This window comes from Silurus meridionalis, chromosome 5 (assembly GCF_014805685.1).
Source record: "Silurus meridionalis isolate SWU-2019-XX chromosome 5, ASM1480568v1, whole genome shotgun sequence".
In the NCBI taxonomy this organism is placed as follows: domain Eukaryota; kingdom Metazoa; phylum Chordata; class Actinopteri; order Siluriformes; family Siluridae; genus Silurus; species Silurus meridionalis.
In genome coordinates this window covers 23,165,183-23,186,572 of record NC_060888.1, presented here as the reverse complement: position 1 = coordinate 23,186,572, position 21,390 = coordinate 23,165,183, and the positions used below count along the sequence as shown (strand labels likewise).

At 35.8% G+C, this 21,390-nt stretch overlaps 2 protein-coding genes across 2 annotated transcripts; both read right to left on the bottom strand.

The window, feature by feature from the left end:
* Positions 1-123: 123 nt before the first annotated feature.
* Positions 124-4,231, bottom strand: LOC124386313 (patatin-like phospholipase domain-containing protein 2). The gene is made up of 7 exons (XM_046850064.1): positions 3,913-4,231; positions 2,990-3,222; positions 2,785-2,850; positions 1,374-1,583; positions 722-782; positions 446-607; positions 124-354 (listed from the first exon to the last, which is right to left on the bottom strand). The coding sequence occupies exons 1-7, from the start codon at positions 4,109-4,111 to the stop codon at positions 227-229; spliced, it is 1,059 nt and encodes a 352-aa protein (XP_046706020.1). The 5' UTR covers positions 4,112-4,231; the 3' UTR covers positions 124-226.
* A 266-nt stretch (positions 4,232-4,497) lies between these two features.
* Positions 4,498-20,435, bottom strand: efcab6 (EF-hand calcium binding domain 6). The gene is made up of 31 exons (XM_046848887.1): positions 20,339-20,435; positions 18,552-18,710; positions 17,892-18,112; positions 16,749-16,828; positions 16,576-16,663; positions 16,347-16,483; positions 14,787-14,905; positions 14,502-14,623; positions 14,249-14,397; positions 14,071-14,148; positions 13,816-13,936; positions 13,167-13,343; positions 12,772-12,888; positions 12,329-12,489; positions 12,118-12,240; positions 11,302-11,476; positions 11,050-11,164; positions 10,839-10,963; positions 10,447-10,676; positions 10,274-10,361; positions 9,105-9,223; positions 8,395-8,550; positions 8,109-8,264; positions 7,810-8,017; positions 7,484-7,678; positions 6,868-7,095; positions 6,557-6,754; positions 6,265-6,457; positions 5,679-5,860; positions 5,410-5,559; positions 4,498-5,179 (listed from the first exon to the last, which is right to left on the bottom strand). Exons 2-31 carry the CDS (start codon positions 18,688-18,690, stop codon positions 5,057-5,059), a joined length of 4,473 nt encoding a protein of 1,490 aa, XP_046704843.1. The 5' UTR covers positions 18,691-18,710; positions 20,339-20,435; the 3' UTR covers positions 4,498-5,056.
* Positions 20,436-21,390: the final 955 nt, after the last annotated feature.

The following is a 21,390-nucleotide window of genomic DNA, read 5'->3' as shown; positions in this document are numbered from 1 at the left end:
CAGCATCAGCAGGTAATCAAGCAGCATTGTGGGTGTAGAAAACCATTACACTAAAGATCACATGCAAATTATAAACATTTAAATTCTATAATATATGTTTATTTTTTCTATTTGATCTGTAATAATTCATGTAGTAGAGCTTAATAATTTTCCATTTTGCAATGAGCAGTCAAATAGGTGTTCCTATTTAAAAAGACCATGAATGTATTTGGGTAGATGAATTGCTTTACCTCAATAGCATGAGGTAGACAACTTCCACAGGCAAAATGCACACAACCAGTATAACTGTGACAAATTTCACAGCAAAGAGTTCACTCGTCCATCCGGGTTTCTTCACACAAGCTTTGCAGAAGACTGTAGGACCAGACACAAAACATAATTTCGGCATTAGATTATCAAAATTATAACGTTCTTGTCAGTAAACAACCCTGGGGCACTGAAATACCTTTTTGGATGTAAACAGGCAGCAGGTTATCATCCTGTCTATCCAGCACAGGTCCCGATTGTCCGGGCTCAATGTTATTATCTTGCCATTGGTAGTTGTGTGTATTGAACCAGGGACACTTGTCCAGTACAACTTTAGTGTAAATTGAGTCATGTAAGAAATCTAAAATCAGAAATATTATTGTAAAAACATACATGGAATAAAGGGAATTATAAAGGTACGAACATCACGTCAAAAGTATATTATTATGGCCTTCTCTAATTACATTTTGCTCACCATTGTCTTTCAAAAACACCAGTGTGTTTTTGTATCCGTTGTGACAAATCTCTGCCATAATCTAAGAATGGAACCAACCAGTCATTCAAAGCTTAAATAACACATAAAGAAAAATGTCACTGTAATTCAAGACGCCTATAAAGTGATCCTACTGAAATATTTGTTTAGAATTAGTGATTCTGGTTGTTTTTGTATTGTTTCTGTGAGAAGTTAGCGGCTGTCTGCTGTGCTAATGTCACAGGATGATATTGTTAGCGCAAGTGCGGTTGGGTTTAATAGGTTTATATCAGACATAAAGCATAAAGACTGAGCTCCTTAGCTATTTAGCCATTTCTAGACTAATAAGCATGATGGTGGTTTTATTGGAGCCTGATGTGTGAACAGAGAGCACAGATGAAGTGGTGAAACAGCTAGAAATTTTAAAGGACTAGAGCACTGCTACATTGATAACTTTCTATAGAAATAAACCAAAAGCTAATTCCAACTGGCTCCAGCATCAGCAGGTAATCAAGCAGCATTGTGGGTGTAGAAAACCATTACACTAAAGATCACATGCAAATTATAAACATTTAAATTCTATGCTATATGTTCCAGAAGGATTTTTCTTCTCAGAAATGTGAATAATGTAAATTTTGACATGTTTGTGGTTTACCTCAGGTTCTGGTGGGAAAAAGGCTTGGATAACACGGTGCACGTTCACCAAGTTGATGTTAAGGCTCATATTGCAGTGTCTCACTTCTTGGCAATAGACCGGGTTGTCATATGGGCAGATGTCACTTTCACCTGAGAATGGCGAGACAATGATGGTATTCTTCAGACTGGAATACGGAGCACTGTCACTCAAAGCGCCATCTACATAGTGCTAAAAAGAGATGTAAACATAAACAAACATTAAACAAATCTACAGTACTGGCAAAACCTCACGTGCCACCATTTTCTTGTGTATTTTTGGTGCAATGAGATGTTTGGGGGGACACTAGTAAGAGCATACTCTTTATATTTCTTTCACACTAGAATGTAATATAGTTTTCTTGTATGCAAAGGTAGAATCATGAGCAGGATTGAAATTTTCCTACAAAAACTTACAATTCCACCAAATGATTAAAGTTCATCTAGAGAGAAAAAAAAGCTGTTTACAAATGTACCCATAAGGCTTAAACATTTAAAGAGAAAAAAATGGAAAAGCCACTTGATATTTATTTACTTTATCTATTTTTAATTCAGACCATTAAAAGCTATATATTTTGCTATTTCAGACTTAGTCATCTGGCCTGTGAACATGCTAATTAGACCTTATTATAAATATACTGTGCATTATAAGGTCCCTGGTGGTCTAGTGGTTAGGATGCGGCGCTCTCACCACTGCGGCCCGGGTCAGGGAACCAACCCCAGCCACTCTTAGTGCCCGTCCCAAGCCTGGATAAATGGGGAGGGCTGTGTTAGGAATGGCATCTAGCGTAAAAACGTGCCTAATCAAACATGCGGATGATCCGCTGTGGCGACCCCTAACGGGAGAAGCCAACAGAAAGTTTATACTGTGCATTATGTGAACAAATGTATTGAGACAGCTGACTTTTCCAGCCATATGTGTTTCTTCCCCGAACTGTTACCACAAAAATGAAGGCACACAATGGCATAAGGTGGATGTGAAAGCATTATAATCTCCTTCCACTTGAACTATGAGATCCAAATCTGTTCCAGTATGACAATGCCCAGAGTTCCATAAACATATGGGTTGAATTGGAAAATCTTAAAGGCTCTATTGAACACTTTTGCGATGAATTGGAATTCTGACTGTACCCCAGGCCTCCTCGCATCTCCTACCTCAGTAACTGACTTTACTTCAGCCCTTGTGGTTGAATGAGCAAAATCTTCAAAAGCATACTCTAAATTCTAGTGGAACATCTTCCAAGAATGGTGGAGGTTTTCAGCAAATGGGGATTAAATGTGGAATGGGATGCTCAAAAACAACATACTTTATGGTCAGGTGTCTACAAACTTTGGTCATTATAGTGTAGTAATAATATATAGTGTATAATAATTGTTCTTCCTTTAATACTTACAGTGCCATGATAACTGGGTGGTACCACTCCACAGTACAGTGGGAAAAAACAGCTACAGTATAAAGCCTGGACAAAATACACCCAAAAAAACAGAAAGCAGTAACAGTATTAATGTTAACAGTCCACTCTGGCGTTCAGATTTTATGCTCCAATTTTTAATGCAACAAATTCATCACTCCCTGTATTTTTGATCAGCTAAGCTCACCTGGATGAGATCGTCCTTGCTAGTGAACTCGGACACCAGCACATTCTTCCCATCCGACAGACGTGTCAGTGACACGCACAATTTTCCACTGGCAAGTAGGTGAGCGTTATCGGGCAGCTCTCGAATCAGAAGCTGCCTGGTTAACTTCAACAGGTTAAAGGAGGGATGCATGGAGCTCAGGATGCCTTTTCGAGCCTCTTTGGCTAGTGCCATTAGATTTTCACAGCACCTTGCTCGAATGCAAAAAAACACTTCTATTTATTCACACACTTTGTGGTTCTTATGATAATTTTGTTGGTTATTGTTTAACATGACAATTGTTAAATCATTAACTCACCGTGTCAACAGTGACTATGATGAAATTGGAAATACTACACATCATGTTTATTCAGCTTGCTAACTTCTGAAATGTCATAATCTTGTAACCTTCACTTCTGCACATTCCCTTCAATGCCATAGCCTTAGAACCATTTCTGTACCTCTTCATGATGTCCACACGTCTCTGCACTGTTATAGCCTTTATATTTATTCACTGTACATATGCTTACATATATATCACTTGCTGTAAATATGCTACATATTTATCTGCACTTTTGCACGATTGCTACTTTTGCACTTCTGGTAGATGCCAAACTGCATTTCGTTGCTGTGTACCTGTACAATGCAATGACAATAAAGTTTCTTGTGTCTTGAGCAGCCTGCTATAAAGCTCTGACCTCAATCCTATTAAACACCTTTGGGATGAATTAGAACGCACACCTCACCCTATCAGTACCTTACTTTACTAATGCCGTTGTGGATGAATAAGCACAATTCTTAACAAGCACGATCTAAAATCCAGTCTAAAATCTTTCCAGAAGAGTGGAGGTTATTTTAACATCAAATGGTATATTTGATGTTATATATTTGATGTTATCACTTACCTGGTGACAATTGACACACTATCATAGCTGCTATCAGTGCTCCAGATGAAGCTCCACAAATTTTCTTGGTACTTTGAATTAGGTGTTGAGCCTGTTCCAACAGACAAGTGTAGACTCCAAAATAATAAATTCCCAAAAATCCACAACCCACAAATGTAATATTCCACTCATTATTTGAGGTGAGGTGTTTTTCATGCATGTTTCTATCAGCAGGTACTTGTAATGAGGATGACGGTCACAGCAGTTCACAATAACAATTATGCAAGAGTCATGGCAGGAGTGTTGACTTTGAACCCAACGTAATATCAACTAATCTGCTTTTTTCTTCTTTATTGTGTTGCTATGTGGTATTACAGCATGTCTATATATGATTCATACAGTACATGCTTACCAGTGTAACATGGTACCAGTCTGTTATTCCTTTCAATGGTTTTATATAATCATTACTACTGAACTATGTAGCCCAGCATGTTATTGTGTATCTTTCGCCAATCGGTTTGTGCCGGACTGTACCTCAGACAGGGTTCACTGTAGCTGTGCGCACTGGCAAAACAAAATTCCTTGATCATACTTTCTTTTATATTTTATTAAATGAAAAGTAAAAGCGTCCAAACAACCTTAAAAGTTACCCAAGCTTCAGAAATGGAAGAAGAACCTAATTTTTAAAGTTGTCTATACAAAATCTTTAAAATAAAGAATAATTATAGGATAATAGCAAAAAAATATTTTTGTATTAATTAAAAAACAATAGAATAAGAGTAAACAAATCATGAAGCTACCATTATCTATTAAGGTGTAAGCTTCACTATGCTTGCCCTGTCATACAAATCATAGACAAAAAAATTTAGTACCTAACATAGCTGCAATAATTACCAGGTTGCAGGTTTACAGGTTTGTGCTGCACTTATTTTGTTTTGATTTTTCAGTGTTTCCATGTACCTATGTGTCCCCAATTTATAAAAGCTCACATGTCGAAAGGTCGTTTATCAAATGAAATGATTACTAATAAATACACATTGTAACTGCTACTGAGCCTGTTGTCCATAACTAATAAAAACCTAAAAACCCAAACATTTTCTTTTCTAATGATTTGTCCTCCACCGTGGACAATGTCAATCTGTTACAACACAAAATAATTTGCCATTCATTTTTGTAAAATGCTCAGAAACTCATTATATGATATTCGTCCTGAGATGTTTTTATCAAGGAAAGATGTAAGATGGAAAATATCTTCCTCTGAGAGATTTATGTTGTATTGCCTCAAAACCTGTTGAGAGGACAAACATTTAAATTAGTATATACTTTATTAAGAAGGAAGGTAAGATAAATGCTAGATTGTATTATATCACCTCCAGCATATGCTACCATTTCCATAATTGCATTAAAAAGCACTATCACATATTACTGTACACAATTAACGATCTATAATGTACAGTGTAATGTAGGATGATATCAAGGGCTCTATGTGGTAATTAAAGATAAAGCAGAATTAGTTACTTTTCTGAAATCCTGAACAGAAATCTTTCCTGTGCGTCCTTTGTCACAAGAGATAAACCCCTGCTTCAAGGCTCTAAAGTAGAGCTGGACAGAAGGACACAGCCTGAGCAAGGTATCCATGCACTGCTTACTCATCGGCCCCGAACTCAACTGTAGAACATAGATAGAAAAAAAAGCTGTAGAGCTGCTATATACCCTATTTCTTTCCTGATAATACAGTCTATAGTTTTAATTCAAGAACAACTGGGTATTGACTAATCAGGCCTTACCGTTGATGGAATGTGCAGTTTGCGTCTGCGACTGAAACTATTGGCTTGAGGTTTGAGAGTGAGCACAAAGTGCTGCAGGAATTCTGGGTAAGAAAGTCGTTCCTTTCTTCCGATGTTATACTTCTCACGCAGTTGCTCGAACTGGGAATGTGTTAGGCTAATATGGAAATCCTCCAGTATGCCTGTGGACATTTACACAGCAGTGAAAAACTATAATTCTCACTATGCACTAGAATTTAGCTTGCATTGGCATCATGAGGTTCCCTTTATCCCCAAAGGAACGTCAACAGAACATCATTTGAACAATACACTAAAAATTTTAACAATACACAACAGGGCATATGCATAGCATGGGCTGTCAAACAGAAGTCAGTGGTTAAATAGAGCATCAATCAGAGAAACCGAGAGGCCAACATAACTCTCAATATACTGCTAATACAATACCATATTAATGGTTTTCTCAGTGTGATCAGCACTGCCAAAGGTAGATAGGCTTCTCTTATCACAGCTACCAGAAAGTCAGCACATCTATGCGACAATGGTGTTATTGCAGTACATTTTACCAACAGAATCAATTTAGCCATACCTAAGAAAGTCTCTACATCAATCTCCCCAGTGCTCCCTGTGTCAGTCTCCCTGCACCTTCTCTGAACCTCTCGCCAGCATGACCGAATCTGGGATCGCAGCCTCCTCTCCACAGCTTCCGGATTTAACAAAGATCTCTCTGTAGATCGTCCACAGACTGCAGAGGAAGGCCTGAGCTGCTCTGGAACTAATAACTGGACAAGAAAAACGATCAGATCAATGACAAATGTTACTGTCAGTGAGCAGGGTTTTACTAAGGCACTGTATGTGTGAACAAACACATATAATGACACCTTGCTTTTCCCAAGGTTGCAGGGTGCTGTTTTTGGGCACTCTGGAGCAGCAGAAGGTGAGCGCTCTGATGGACTGGAAGAATGTGATCCTCTTTTATTTCCCTGTTCTATCGGTTCTCCACTGAACTTCTTCAGGAACTTGCGGTAATCCAGTTTTCCAAAACCACTGATCGGCAACATTTTCCACAAATCTTCAAACTGTAAGGTTACATTTACTGTTTACTACTGTTTGGGAAAGGTAAAAACATAGCTATATGTTTAGCAATATATCATAAATAAAATATTAGATATTTAGATATTGTCAGGCTTACCTGTTCATCAGTGAGTCTCATGAAGTGATGATCACAGATGGTCCTGAAGTCCTCTTTTGAAATCATATTCACTCCAGCATAATCTAAATCTACCATCTCCTTGGTGATGGTATAAATGCGAGCAGAAACAACTTCCTGGATCCGCGTTAGTATATCAGTGATTGGTAGCAGACGTGCCTGGTTATGGAAGCGTACCTTGTTGATTTTCTCAAGCCATTCCTCAGATGTCTGTAATGAATGTAAATTGTATGTTCACTTTGATGTAAAGGAGAATTTGTCCATTCGATACATTGTTGTATCTTTAATAAGTGCTTCATCTTGGTCAGGATGGCAGTAAATCTGAAACCTAACCTAGGAAGGCTGGGTGCAATAAAGGAATACATCCTGGAGGGTCCCAAAGCAATGCACATGCACACAATTAGGAGCCATGACTGAAGCAACCCTCCTACTAAAATGTTTCGGTTGTAGGTAGAAAAGATGAGAACCCAGAGGACACCCATGAAGATGTATAGAACATAATTAAGAAATAGTAAGTAATCATCGTGCCGCCTTAGGTCTATTAAATTGTTTTATCAAATGCACTCGTGTCATTAATTTTCATGTGCATATTTTTTACCTCTTGGTTGTGAAGATTGAAGATGTGAAGAAACTGTTTCCAGTCCACCTGGCTTTCCTCTTCTTTGATTGACAGCTTAGTTAGCAGGTGTGCATATTGCACATCAGTGAGTTTAATGCAAAATTGGTCCAGCACCCGTCGAAACTCTGCCTGAGCTATCTTGCCATTTCTATTCTTATCAAATGCTGTGAATGCCTGGAATTATAAAAACACAAACAATAAATTGTTCAAATGCATTTAATTGCTATTTTGACTGAGTAAAAAGTAGCTGACCAGTTTTGCACAACACCATTTAATCAAAAATTAGTTCAATCATTAGACCCTACCTTGGTTAGTGTATCCAAGGAGTCTGTGACATGTTCTCTGACCTTCTGCAGAGCTCTGTTAGGGCTGAGACTCTCTACACTAGCTTCTGTAACTGAAGACATAATTGCAGGACTGCCTGGAGCCATTACAGACCTGCTACTGACTCTTTGCCCAGCAATACGGTCCAGAAAATCATGGTATGACAGCTTACAGACATCAAGTCCAAGACTGCAGAAAATGACAAGAGAAGAAAATGTAAATCTATAATTATCTTGTTTGTAATGTTATATCAATGTGTTTTTGTGGAACAATGCAATACTTCTTGATTAGACCCAATAATTGAAGATCCTTTATCTGGAATCCATGTGTTTGTAGCAGAGCCAATAGGTCCATTGCAGTCACATGACCATCCCCTCTCTTATCCAATTCCACCAGACTTGAGCGAATATCATCAAAGCTGTGCTTTAAACACTCCCTATAGGATGGCACAGATTTTATTTTAGTCTCTGTTAAATAGCAGCAATGAAGAGTTAGCAAATCATGCCCAAATACACAAAATACTGTGCCATTTAATATGACTAAGTAATAGGTAATTCATTACTCACTTTAGGTTGTGCAGTTCTGTTTCGGTTAGAAGGTTCTGTGAGGCTGTTCTGTAGATGGTCTTTCCCACTGGAAATTGTGTAGAAGCTTGCGGTGTAATATTTAGCTTGTTCATGAACTCTGTCTTAGTGACATATCCATTCCCATTATCATCATACCTAGATATAATGTACATGAGGTCAGCTCATCTGTGCCAAAGCTAAATTCATACCACAGTGCTATTGAATTGTCAGTTCTGGTTGTTGAGAAGGTGTTAATAGATTTTCTATCACACTCATTCTGAAAATGTCATGTACAGAGCAAAATTGTTTGTAGAATTCAGCTACCTCTCATGGTATAATATAGTTTCTTTGGTAATGAATAATAATAAACTGATTAAAATGTTTATAATTGATAAAAAAAAAAATTCCCTGACAGGGTCTACAGTGTCTACATTATCAATCAGTTAAAACTGAAGCTGTTCCATAAACATGTTTTTTTTTCCCAGGACAATGGCTTTGTGGATTCTTAGTAATTTTATAAGCTTCTTTCGTAACCAATTCAAGAAATTTGCCACATGCCACAACAATTTGTAACTCTAAATGGATAAAAACAATGTTAAATATAACTTAGCAAACAAAATCTGTCATTCTTTAATAAATGCATTACTGTGATATACCATCAATGATTATTTTCCAACCTTACATATAAATATAGATGAAGTATTCCTTACCGTGCCCATATTTTATCAAATTCTCTTGGCGTAATAGGCAGATAGTACTTGAAAAGAATTTGTCTCAGCTCATTTTTGGTGATCCTGCTTTCAGTATCTTCACCATACTTTGTAAAAGCCTGTCAAGATACATATATTTATTAATCTCACTTATAGTTAAGGCCAATTCAGTGAAGAGGAATTAAAAACAAAACAAAAGGCTAATATCAATATAGTTTTCAGTGGCGATAATTTTAATTACAAGTCAGTATCCTGTGTTTAGTTTTGTAAATACTAGAGGTGTAACGGTTAACATATTAAAATACATGTAGTGAAATATTATAAAATATTACTTTAGATATTATTAAACCAAGCAGGCATTTTATTTAAAATTGATTTAAAAATGTTAACTGTTTAAGTGTTTAAGTGTTTAAGTGTAAATCACAAATGTTAATATATAATCTTCTTCTTCTTTTGGCTTCTCCCATTAGGCGTTGACACCATACTCCATACTACTCTGTCCTCTACATCTGCCTCTTTCAAACTAACTACCTGCATGTCTTCCCTCGACACATCCATAAACTTCCTCCTTGGCCTTCCTCTTTTCCTCCTTCCTGGTGGCTCCATTCTCAGCATTCTCCTACCGATATACCCCATGTCCCCCCTCTGTACATGTCCAAACCATTTCAATCTTGCCTCCCTCACCTTGTCTCCAAAACATCCTAAATGTGCTGTCCCTCTAATAAACTTGTTTCTAAACCTGTCCATCCTCATCACACCCAACAAAAATCTGCAAACATCATAATCCACGAAGACTCCTGTCTAACTTAATCCGTCAACCTGTCCATCACCACTGCAAACAGGAAAGGGCTCAGAGCCGATCCTTGATGCAGTCTAACCTCCACCTTAAACCAGTCTGCCGTTCCAACTGCACACTTCACTGCTGTCACACTGTAAATGTTAATATATAATAAAGCAATTCTATGTTCTGCATTTCTTACCCTAACCATAATGAAAATAAACAGAACCGTGACTTAAAAACCGAGGTACGTGCTGAACTGTCAATTTTGTGTACCGTTACACCCTTAGTAAAATACGTCTTTTTTCAGACGTTTCGTTAGCAATTTTTAATCACATAGAAACCCCTTTAGAAGGTGAGTAGGAGGAGTCTAAATAAATGCTTTATTTACCTTCAAAAGTTCGGACCCCCTGGTGTGGGCTGTGGCCACAAGATAGTCATGTACCTGTTCACAAGCTTGATCAAGTAACTGATCAGTTCTGGATTTAAAGATACATAAAGGAAATATTTTAATGATTTGGAATTACATAGTAAGGCAGATATTTTTAAGTCTGAATCGCTTACGTCATATTACTGATGAGATTCGTTTCAGTTTTCCTGTCAAACCGAATCTTGCTATAGAACTCAGCGTAGTTAAGAGTAGAGCCAGGCTTAAAACCTAGCAGCTCGAGCAATCTCTGGTACTCTTTCTCTTTAGTCATGATTCTCAGGCTTTTAAACAAAACTCTAAAGTCATTATAGTTCACCAACCCATCCTTGTTTCTGTCCATCAGTCGGAATGCTGTTAAAACATCCTAAAGGAAAATATGACCTTTTATTTTTTTTTATATTTATTTTGCATATATTGAGAACAGGGGTGTGAATTGTTAGTGTCACCTCTGTTTTAAGAGGCAAATTAATTTCAGACATTCAGTAAAAAAATACCCAGATTGAATAAGTCACAGGAAGTGTATTACCCCGTGATATTCTTTGATGCGTTCCTCAAGTTGATTTAAACAGTCCTCTGCAGTGAGCAAGCTGTCATTCTTAATATTATTCAAGTTTCTTTCATCCCCTTCGTTGTTTTCTTCTGCTATAGCATCTATTTGGGGAAAAAAGTTTGCGATCCTAACCAAAAAGTGTTAAACCAAAAATCTTTTTAACTACAGCTTAAGTTATAACTCATACCTTCATATCTGTGGATGAAGTCTGAGAAGGAAATTGGTCCGTTGAAGAAACCAAGAGTTTGGATGAGTGTCTGAAATTGTTGTGCATGCATTGAAATTCTACAATCGTCCAGAATCTAAGAGAAACATCATGCAGAAAATAAACATTAGCATGATCAGTGTGTTCTTTGCTAAGTACAATTATGACAAGGATCTTAGATACAATTTAAATGTCATGGCTATAAAAATGCACAGTTTAAGATAATAATCATACCTTTTGGAAGTCTTTCAGGTCAAGAACTGATGCAAAACTCTTGCTGGTATCCATCAGACACTGTTGAAGCGTGAGCTTTTGCATCTGCAGCCTGTCTCTGAGCTTCTTTAGCACAACGTCCACCAAAGCTTGCCTTTTCACACTCTCCACATTATCTTGATAAGCCCTTTTATTTCTGGACCCAACATAGATAGTAAATTGCTAAATAGCAAACACTCCAACAAGTACTGTAAAACAGACTAAAGTTATACACTATATGGACAAAAGTATTGACTTTACCAGCCATATGTGGTTTGTCCCCAAACTGGCATCACAAAGATGGACGCACACAATTAAATTGAATGTCTTTGGCTGCAGTAGCATTAAATATTCCCTTCACTTGAACTAATAGACCCAAACCTGTTCCAGCATGAAAATTCCCCTGTGCACAATGCCAGCTCCATGAAGATATAGTCTCCATGGGTTGGAGTCAAAGATCTTGGGTGGTCTGTTATAGAACTCTGATCTCAACCCTACTGAAAATCTTTTGGGATTAATTGGAACACTGACAGCACCCCAGACCTCCTCACCCTACGCCAGTACTTCACTGTACTAATGCCCTTGTGGTTGAATGATCACAAATTTTACATAAACACACTTAAAAATCTAGTGAAACATCTTCCCAGAAGAATGCAGGGTATGATAACTGCAAATGTGGAATGGGATGTACAAAAAGATATACCAATCTCATGATCAGGCGTCAACAAACTTTTGTCCATATATTGTTCAGTGGATGTATTATTTTTGCTTTCTTCCTAAACATGTCTTGAAACCAACCTTTCAATCAAGTTCAGTCCTTTGTTTGCACTCTTGATCTTATCGCTCCTCAAGGATATTCCAAGGCTCGCTAATAACAACTTATAGTTAACAGCTTCAGACTTCTTAAAAGGTTCGCAGAGCCTATAGTAGGAAACCAGATAGAAATGATCCAGTGGTAAGTACAAGCTGATGAAGTGTTAACACCAGTGTAAAGTTACAGGTCTCTTACTTTTTAAAGTGGCTGTCAGACAGTGGGAGTCCATACTGTTGAAGGAGCTTTCTCAGGTCCTCAGGAGGAATAAGGCAGCTCTGAGTCGGGTCTGTATCACTTAGAGTGGACATCAATAAACTATAATTATCAGAGAGCTGCTCCTTAAGAACCCCCTCCACCTACAGATAACAAAAAATATTTTAGGGATTATTTTAGCATGAATTAATGCAAGTGAATTGTTTTAGTGAAAAGTACAAAGGCTGATGCGAATGTGACCAGAGCAACCACAGTTTAAATTGAAATAGACTACAGATAAATTGTGTGTGTGTGTGTGTGTGTGTGTGTGTGTGTGTGTGTGTGTGTATGTATGTATGTATGTATGTAACATTTTTTCCATGTAATATAATATAATATAATATAATATGATATTCTTTGTGATTTATAATTGACAGTGCACTCACTACAGTCCAAGCTGCTGTGGCTGAAGGAGATTGGACAGTATGCGGCATCTGAGCTCCTGCCTTGTGCTCTGAAGCTTCACTGATCTGTTCCTGAATCTGTGTAGACACGGACTGATGCTACAGCAGTGCTCAAACACACACACACACACACACACACACACACACACACACATTCAGATTGATTTAACTGTAATTATAACTATAACCATAACTATATAACTGAATTATAACTAAAACCCAAAGCTCTTCACCATGATCTACTGACTGACAGACATAAAATTGAAACAAGCAAGTAGGTTTATTAGATAAACTGAGTCATGGATCGGGGCAGACAGATGTATTCACAATAAGTGGCAGAGTAAATAGCAGAAATATAGCAGAACATATTACCATACCACTACTTCTGGCTTTTGCTTTTGAAAAAAGTCCAGGATGTGTTGATAGCTGATGGACCCTGAGTGTGGAACATGGAGGAGATCTGTCAGACCTCTGAATTGCTCATCTGTCAGTGTGAAGGTCAGACTCTCCAGTAACTTCCTTAGATCACCACAGCTGACCTGCCCAGTTCTGTTCTGGAAAACCAAAAGAAAGAAACACACACACACACACACACACACACACACACACACACACACACACACACACACACACACACACACACACACAATTAAATAAGACAATATACCATTATGAAAAGAAATTATCATAATAAATGAACGAATAAATAAATAGATAGATAGATAGATAGATAGATAGATAGATAGATAGATAGATAGATAGATAGATAGATAGATAGATAGATAGATAGATAGATAGATAAAAAACAATCAAACCAATTAATACATTTTCTCTGCAAAGTTTATTTCTCTGTTGACTGGGGAACATCTAGGGATCCCCCAGAAGGAGAAGAAGTCAGTGGTCAGGGACAAAGAAGTCAAAAAGGAAATATGCAAACATGCAAACCTGTTTAATGAACAATAAAAAGAGGAAGAAGTTTGGTGGACCTTTATTATGTACATTACATTTTCAAAACCCTTAACAAACCTCATCAAAGACCAGAAAGGCTCTCTTCAGATGAGGAAACACCTCAAGTATCTGTTCTTGTAACTTTGGCAAGACTTCTGCAATACTGAAGAGTTGACAGGCAGCAGGATCTGCATCTTTCCTAATGAGACAGAGTGAAAAATTAACCAAAACCATCTCAGGTACAGATTTTTTAAATAATATGTTAAAGTGAAAGTTATTCAATGTGATTTACTGATTTTCAGAAGCTGAACTGTTCTGTAATGTTGACGTAACAGGTAACATCTCCCCCATGTTTCTGAATAGAGCAAGAAACTTTTCCATTGTACAGGTTCTGCAGGGTTCACCCCAAACCTGCTCGGCCAAAATGACGTGTTTGAAGCAAGCTACAATGCAAAGCGTACACTATTATACAGTAATATTACACAACTGCACAAAATGATCAAACTCATACCTGTTTAGGAGACCCAGAAATGAGGTGTGATTGATCGGAAAAAGGAAACTGCTCAGAACTGACTTCAGGTCGTCATACAAGACAATACCACTGTCTGTGACATCTAATGCTTGAAGTGCTTTCTCCACAAGAGGATAACTTACACTCATCTGTAAAGCAAAATACACAATGTCGATTTAAAGTTGCAAACATCAAAAAAAAAAAAAAAAATTAAACTTTAATTTGTGCGAATGTTCATGTCTTAGGTTCTCACTTTCTTTAGAAACATGGTGTGGATTTCATCTAAACTATACTGGGTCACAGATGAAGTCTCCCAAGCTGATGTCCTGCTCTTGGGTCTTGTGCCAAATCGGTTTGTTGCATCCCAGTTTAAAGCTTGAACAGGTTTTTCAATAGTAATCAAAAACCAAAACAACATTATTTAAGAGACCAAATCCTGCACCTCCGTAAATTCAAATCTTCGTGTGATATGATATTTAAAGGATAATCAGCAGTTTGTTAAGAATAATTGACACAAGTTATTATTATTAAACATTACCGAGTTTTGCAGAGTCTGGAGCAATTTTCCGATAGCTCTCACAATCAACACCAAGCCTTTCGAGAAAATCTTTGTAGGATATTGTCCGAGAGTTATTCGGGCTGTAATGTGACCATAGCCTGTAATCATTCACATTAAAGTATATTTATCATAATTCAGTGAATTCTCAATTCCGTTTGGTCAGAAGGTAAACAGTATATTTGTTTTATAACATTAGCACCTCTAGCAGTATTTCTAAATCCAGATTTATACTTTATGCACTTATTTGTTCTTAAATTCCAATGTGACATATTATCTAGTAACAAACAAATGAAACAGATGTACTGCTACTGTATGAGCCACATTTACTATTTGCTTATCTAAAAATGTGTTTGTTATAAGCGGTTAAGGGTTGATACTCAAGCCTCAGTATTGCCAAGCTGCCACTCTTGGGGCCCCTGAGCAAGGCCCTTAACCCTCAATGCTCCAGGGGCCCTGCATCATGGCTGAACCTGCACTCTGACCCCAGCTCCTATCATCGCTGGGATATGCGAAGAAAGACGTTCACTGTGCTGTAAAATACATGTGCACCTTCTTTCTTTCTTTCTTTCTTTCTTTCTTTCTTTCTTTCTTTCTTTCTTTCTTTCTTTCTTTCTTTCTTTCTTTATGTTTGCTTATTTCTGTTAGTCTCTTCTTTTTACCAAACACGTGGAGCCATTAGAACAAATTTGCAGGTGACACAATTTACATAGTTTATGTTGCAATTCATGTTTTTGTTTAATAAATTACTTCATTAAATGTATCCTTGATCAGCCTTTAGATATATTTAATCATTTGAGCACATGTCACGACTAACAGATTGCTTTAACTTTTCACACTGTGGACAAAAAACACCCAATAAACACCTACATTCAATTCTTTACTACTACAGCTATTAATAAGTTGATATGGTAAAGCTTTTTGTAAAGAGATCATTGTTAATAAGAATTAGAGAAAATGATAGCTGCTACAATGCAAGTAATCACAGCAAAAAACTGGACATTCCACAACATTAAATATAAACTAAATTAATAAATTAAATATACACTGAAAATCTGGATTTTTTTTTCTTCATTTGTAATTGCTAATTAATAGAAGGTTTTCAGCATTTTTTAATATTTCAAACAAAAAAAATTTTAAAGTTCAGTATCATTCTTTTTATGTACTTATTTAGATGTAGGCAAATTTATGATAATGACCATGATTACGTCTTTCTACAAGACATCAAATCACTTCATAAAGCATATGTTCAGCGGACATGCTAATGCGTTTGATCTCAAATGCTTACATACTTCCTTAAACTCTAGCACATTGTAATTCAAAGCAAAAATTTGAAGTATGAAATACTAGAAAACGTAAAAATTCTGTTTAATATCGAAGAGTCTACTATATATTCAAAGTGAAATTTTTAAAATTTGTTTAATTGTGTATAATATTGTAGATGTGATATTACTTTTGCTAGATGAATTCAACTAAGAATCTTCACACCATACTTTTCCTGCTGTATACTACTATACTGATTTAAATGTTCTAGATGAGTACCTGCGAAACTCCTGATTGCTCAGAGGAAAGCAGTAACTCTCCAGAACTCTCCTCAGTTCATGCTGCTGGATTTGCGTGTCCCGGTTGTAATCGAACAGGCGAAAAGCCCTAGTAATGTTCTTCAAATTGACTCCAATCTTTTAAAAGCAACATTAGCAAAGAACACTTTCATTACTGCATTAAAAATACATACACAAGTAGGTAAAACTTTCCACCCAAAACCTCACACCTTGTCTTTCAAGCGGCACTGCAGCTCTCCAAGCAGCCAACTACGCTGACTTCCACTTCCAGACGGAATTCTGCAGCATGACATGTTTCTGTGTAGCAAAAGAGGTTTAGATGAATATTTATATACAGTATATATAAACATGCTGAGAAGACTCCTGTAGTTTTACATGATACCTGACTGGTTCTTTTGAGATCTTGCAGTATTGTTGTAGGAATTCCATATAAGGTATAGTTTTATTCCCTGTTTTTGGGACCTAGCATAAAATACAAAGAACCAGGAGCAAAGTGTGATTATATTATAAGTGTGAACATACTGTATATATAATAATATATAATAACATACCATATCTTTGTATGCAATATAGACATTGTAACCATAATAGATAGATAGATAGATAGATAGATAGATAGATAGATAGATAGATAGATAGATAGATAGATAGATAGTACGGGTACACAGCAACAAAATGCAATTGTGCAAATAGACAAGTGCAGATAAATATGTAGCATATGTACAGCAAGCTGGGGTCAGAGTGCAGGGTCAGCCATGATCCAGGGCCCCTGGATCATTGAGGGTTAAGGGCCTTGCTTAAGGGCCCCAAGAGTGGCAGCTTGGCAATACTGAGGCTTGAACTGGCCTACCAAACGATGTAGATTAGGCACTTATTATCACGAATAAGCATTCGTTTATCTCTGATGATGAGTAGGTCGTTTGGCTTCATTGCAGCTTTTCTAGGCAGTAAATCAAGAGAATTAGATCTGCTTGTCCAACTTGACTGTTAAAATGGGCCCAGTAAAATTCCCAAAATACTCTCTATGGTCAAAAGTATGAGGTATTAAACATCCTGTTACAAAACCATGGTGTTATTATGGATGTATTCCCTCAGTGCTCCTATTGAGGTCTCCACTTTTCTGCTATTGGCCAAACCTCTAATCTTTCTACTTCACTGGTTATGGGGATTTGTGCTCGTTCAGCCCCAAAGACATCAGTGAGGTGAGGATTTGATGTGGAGGTTTGGGGTGCAGTTGTTGTTCTAATTCATCCAAAAGGAGCTTAGTGGGGTTGAGGTCAGGACTATGTGAATGCACAAATTATTTCACTCCAACCTGAGATAAAGCATTCTTCATTTGTTTTATGCACAGGAGCATTGTGATAATGTAAAATTTAATTTAGTTTAATTACAAAACATAAGCTCAGATTTTTCCTATACTAATTCTAAACAATGCATATACATACTTCCTATTTAATGATGATTTTATTAACGTGTATATAATGTGTTCATTTCTATAAGTAAACCAGGTGAAAAACGTTCTCACCTTTGCAAGCAAACAATCAAATTGAGACTGAGTGAGTGGCATCAGAAAGCCCTCGATAACTCGCCGAAACTCTCCCTTAGTCACAGTGGCGCTGCCCTCCTGGTCAAATGCAAGGAAAGCTGCCTTCAGGTCATCTTTTCTGTCCTTCACTTTCTGTAAGAGCATGTTCTCAATGTCCACTAAAGAGAGACTCTCATCAGCCACTGACTGCACAGATGAGGCTAGATTAAAAAAAACCCATAAAACACACACACACACACACACACACACAAAACGAGAAATAAAAAAATAACTTTCTTTTATTCTAAACTGTTTGGCAAAAGTGTCTTGACTTGGTCCTAAACTGCTTTGAGAGATGGAAAGAGCAAAGAGCAAAGAACCATTAAACCATCTCTCTTATTTTAACGCTATTGTCTGTTTAGTCTCATAATATCTGTATTGTCTTGTGAGTCTTTTCTATAAGATAAATGTATAGTGTTGTTATTTATGTCTGTACTTTTGGGCCCCCAACACCTGGAACCATATTCCTTGTGTGTGTCAACACACTTGGCCAATAAACCTGATTCTGATTACTGAATTACTTTGGTCAGAATTGAAGCATTTAAAAGGAAAAAATGTCCCAGTATATAAACTCTTAGCTATCTGCTAATAGATTATTACCGGAGTCACTTTTGAGGGTGTTCCTTCTCTGAGAGTCACGGCTGGAAGTGTGAGACGTGTTTCTGGGGATGATGGTGATTCCCCGTGACATGGGCCTTAGGTCATTCAGACCTGCTCTAGAGGGTGTAGCTGAGATCATCACTGCTGGTGTTCCAGTGCCTGAGATTTACATTAGAAATATAGTAATGTATCTGATTAATGAGTCTGTTAGAATTGTTAGTGGTAGCACATTGTGTGTTTAACATTTAGGGATCATTATTTTTATGGAATAACCGAACATTACAATCTAGCCAATACCAATATTGTACTAGCATATATATATATTCAATAAACTGTTTTATTGACACTTTCTTCATATATACACACTGATGGTCTTGTAGCACATCTCAGACATTTGTCAAGCTGTGTATATACAATATAAAGCCACATATTGTAAGAGATATTGTAATATATGAAACTCTTGCTTTTTGGATGGAAACAATTTGTTTATTTCATTATTGATTAATGACATTTGAATAAAACTTCCAGGGTTTTGCTTAAGAGCTAATTTATTGCATGAGTATTGCAAAAGCCAATATCAATATAAACAGTGTAAAAAAGAGCTCTGACTCTTGTGTTTATGTACACATACTGTACATAATCTATTCTGCTTTAATGAAAATGTAAATCATATTACTGAAAAGGAGAAATCATTTAATTTCAAAATGTTCTCTTTCAGTGAAGGCAAGTTTACAACATACTTGTGTGTAAAGACTTTTACAAATAAATATTCAGATTCTTATATTTAAATACTTTTTGAATTTATTATTAGGCATATGTACAAAATATTCAAGTTTCTTTATCACATCTTGTTACGTTGTAGGATTATGCTAAAATGTTTGTAACTTTTTTTTTTACATCAGTCTCATACAACATAATGCAAAAGCAGAAAAATGGATTTAAAATAAATTGCAATCAAAAACAAACCCTGTATTATTACAAAAATAATTTTTTACATCATTGCAAAGAGTCTGAATATTTGCGTCAATGTGATATTTAAATTTTTTTTTATATACATTTTTAAAATAATCACAAATATTTTTTGTGTTTTTGTGTTTGTTTTTTGCTTTTGTTTTGTGACTAGACAAAATGTGAAACAAATGAAGGTGGCTGAATATTTTTTAAATGTACTGTATGTATATTTAAGTAGATTAAAACTCATTTGATATCTTTTTGGACCAAATTACAATATTTTTATTCCAATACAGAAATATACTTGTAAGTAAAATACTCATAAGTATACTTTCAAAAGTGTAAAAATAAGGATATAATAAAAGAATAATGCTTGTGATATTTCTTGTTTTAAGTAATTTGTTTATAGTGTCTCCTATCTCCAGGAGAAAATCATCATTTTTATATAATTTTGTTGAGAAAACAGAAAACATTGCATACTTCAGATCTGAATTTTCTGATCTTGTGCTTGATTATTTATAGAAAATATTTTGCTTTTTAACACGTTTTCAAAATAATCACAAATCTGTAATGCAAAAAAAAAAAAAAATTAACAATCTTTATATTTCTTGTTTTTAAGTAATTTATCTGTAGTGCTCTGCCTGAAGACTGTCTCCTATCTCCAAGAAAGTACTGAGAGAAACTGACTGAAGCAGCACTGAATACTTCAGGATTCTTTCAGAACTTGCCTTTTTGTTCTGTACACAATTCTTCACGAACAGTTTATAAAGTCGTTAAAGATAAACAATGAATGTAAAGTTTTCTATTCAAGATAAATTGGAAACAGTGTAACTCACAGCTTTGTTTAATTCCTCTTCTCTCGTCCTATTTTGTGTTAATTAGACCAATTTTTCAGTTCCAGTTCAGTGTTAAAGTCAGCATAGCTACACTGTTATACAAACCAAGGACGCTCCTGGCTGCCATGGAGACGTGCTGTCAATCAAAGCTGGGATTCCGCCCACTGCGTGCACGTCAACATTTATTCATTTACTTATTTCTAAAAGAAAAGTGTATGCTTCTGTGGCATTAGTTTGGTAAGCATGCCAATCTGTCATATCTCACTGTGTTTTTTTATGTAATATTTTTTTCTGACCTGTAGTGACTTGCCACTCTTTGCAAAAGACTGCAAATATTTGGAGTCTAGTGTGATTTTTATTTAATTAATGTGTACTTTGAATTGTTTGTATAGAACAGAGATGCATGGTGCAATTATTGTAGATTGCATATCTGCTTAAAGCTGTTACTTTAGTTCATTAGTATATAAACAGTTTATATGATTATAAACTCTTCACACCTAGTATCCACTAGGTGGCAGTCTAGAGCTTTTCTTTCTTTCTTTTTATACATTCATTCTCTGTATGAATGTGTATGTGACAAAATAAATGTAAATTTTAATTAGAAATTGTAACATTTGGCAATGTTTATTATTTATTGTCATTTTTTAAAATAGCGTTTGTAATGATTTCTAGGAATATATATTAACTGAGACATAGGCATTACAAAATTTGTATGAATTATGAATTGATTTATTTATTAACTAGTGTATTTATGTATGTATTTATTTATTGTTAAACATTTAGATTTTTATTCATCTATTTATTTATTATGATTAAACATTTATTTATATATTATTTCTTTATTTTTGGTGATAGAAATGTATTTATTTATAATGATTAAAATCCTTGTTCATTCATTCATTTAAATACAATGATTAAACATTTATTTATTTGTTTATTATAAAGTTTTCATTTCTCAAACATTGTCATATATTTTCTATAAACGATTTTTTTAGATGTACAATTTATTAATTGTCACAAAAATTGCGTCACTTAATTATTAGTCGCTAAAT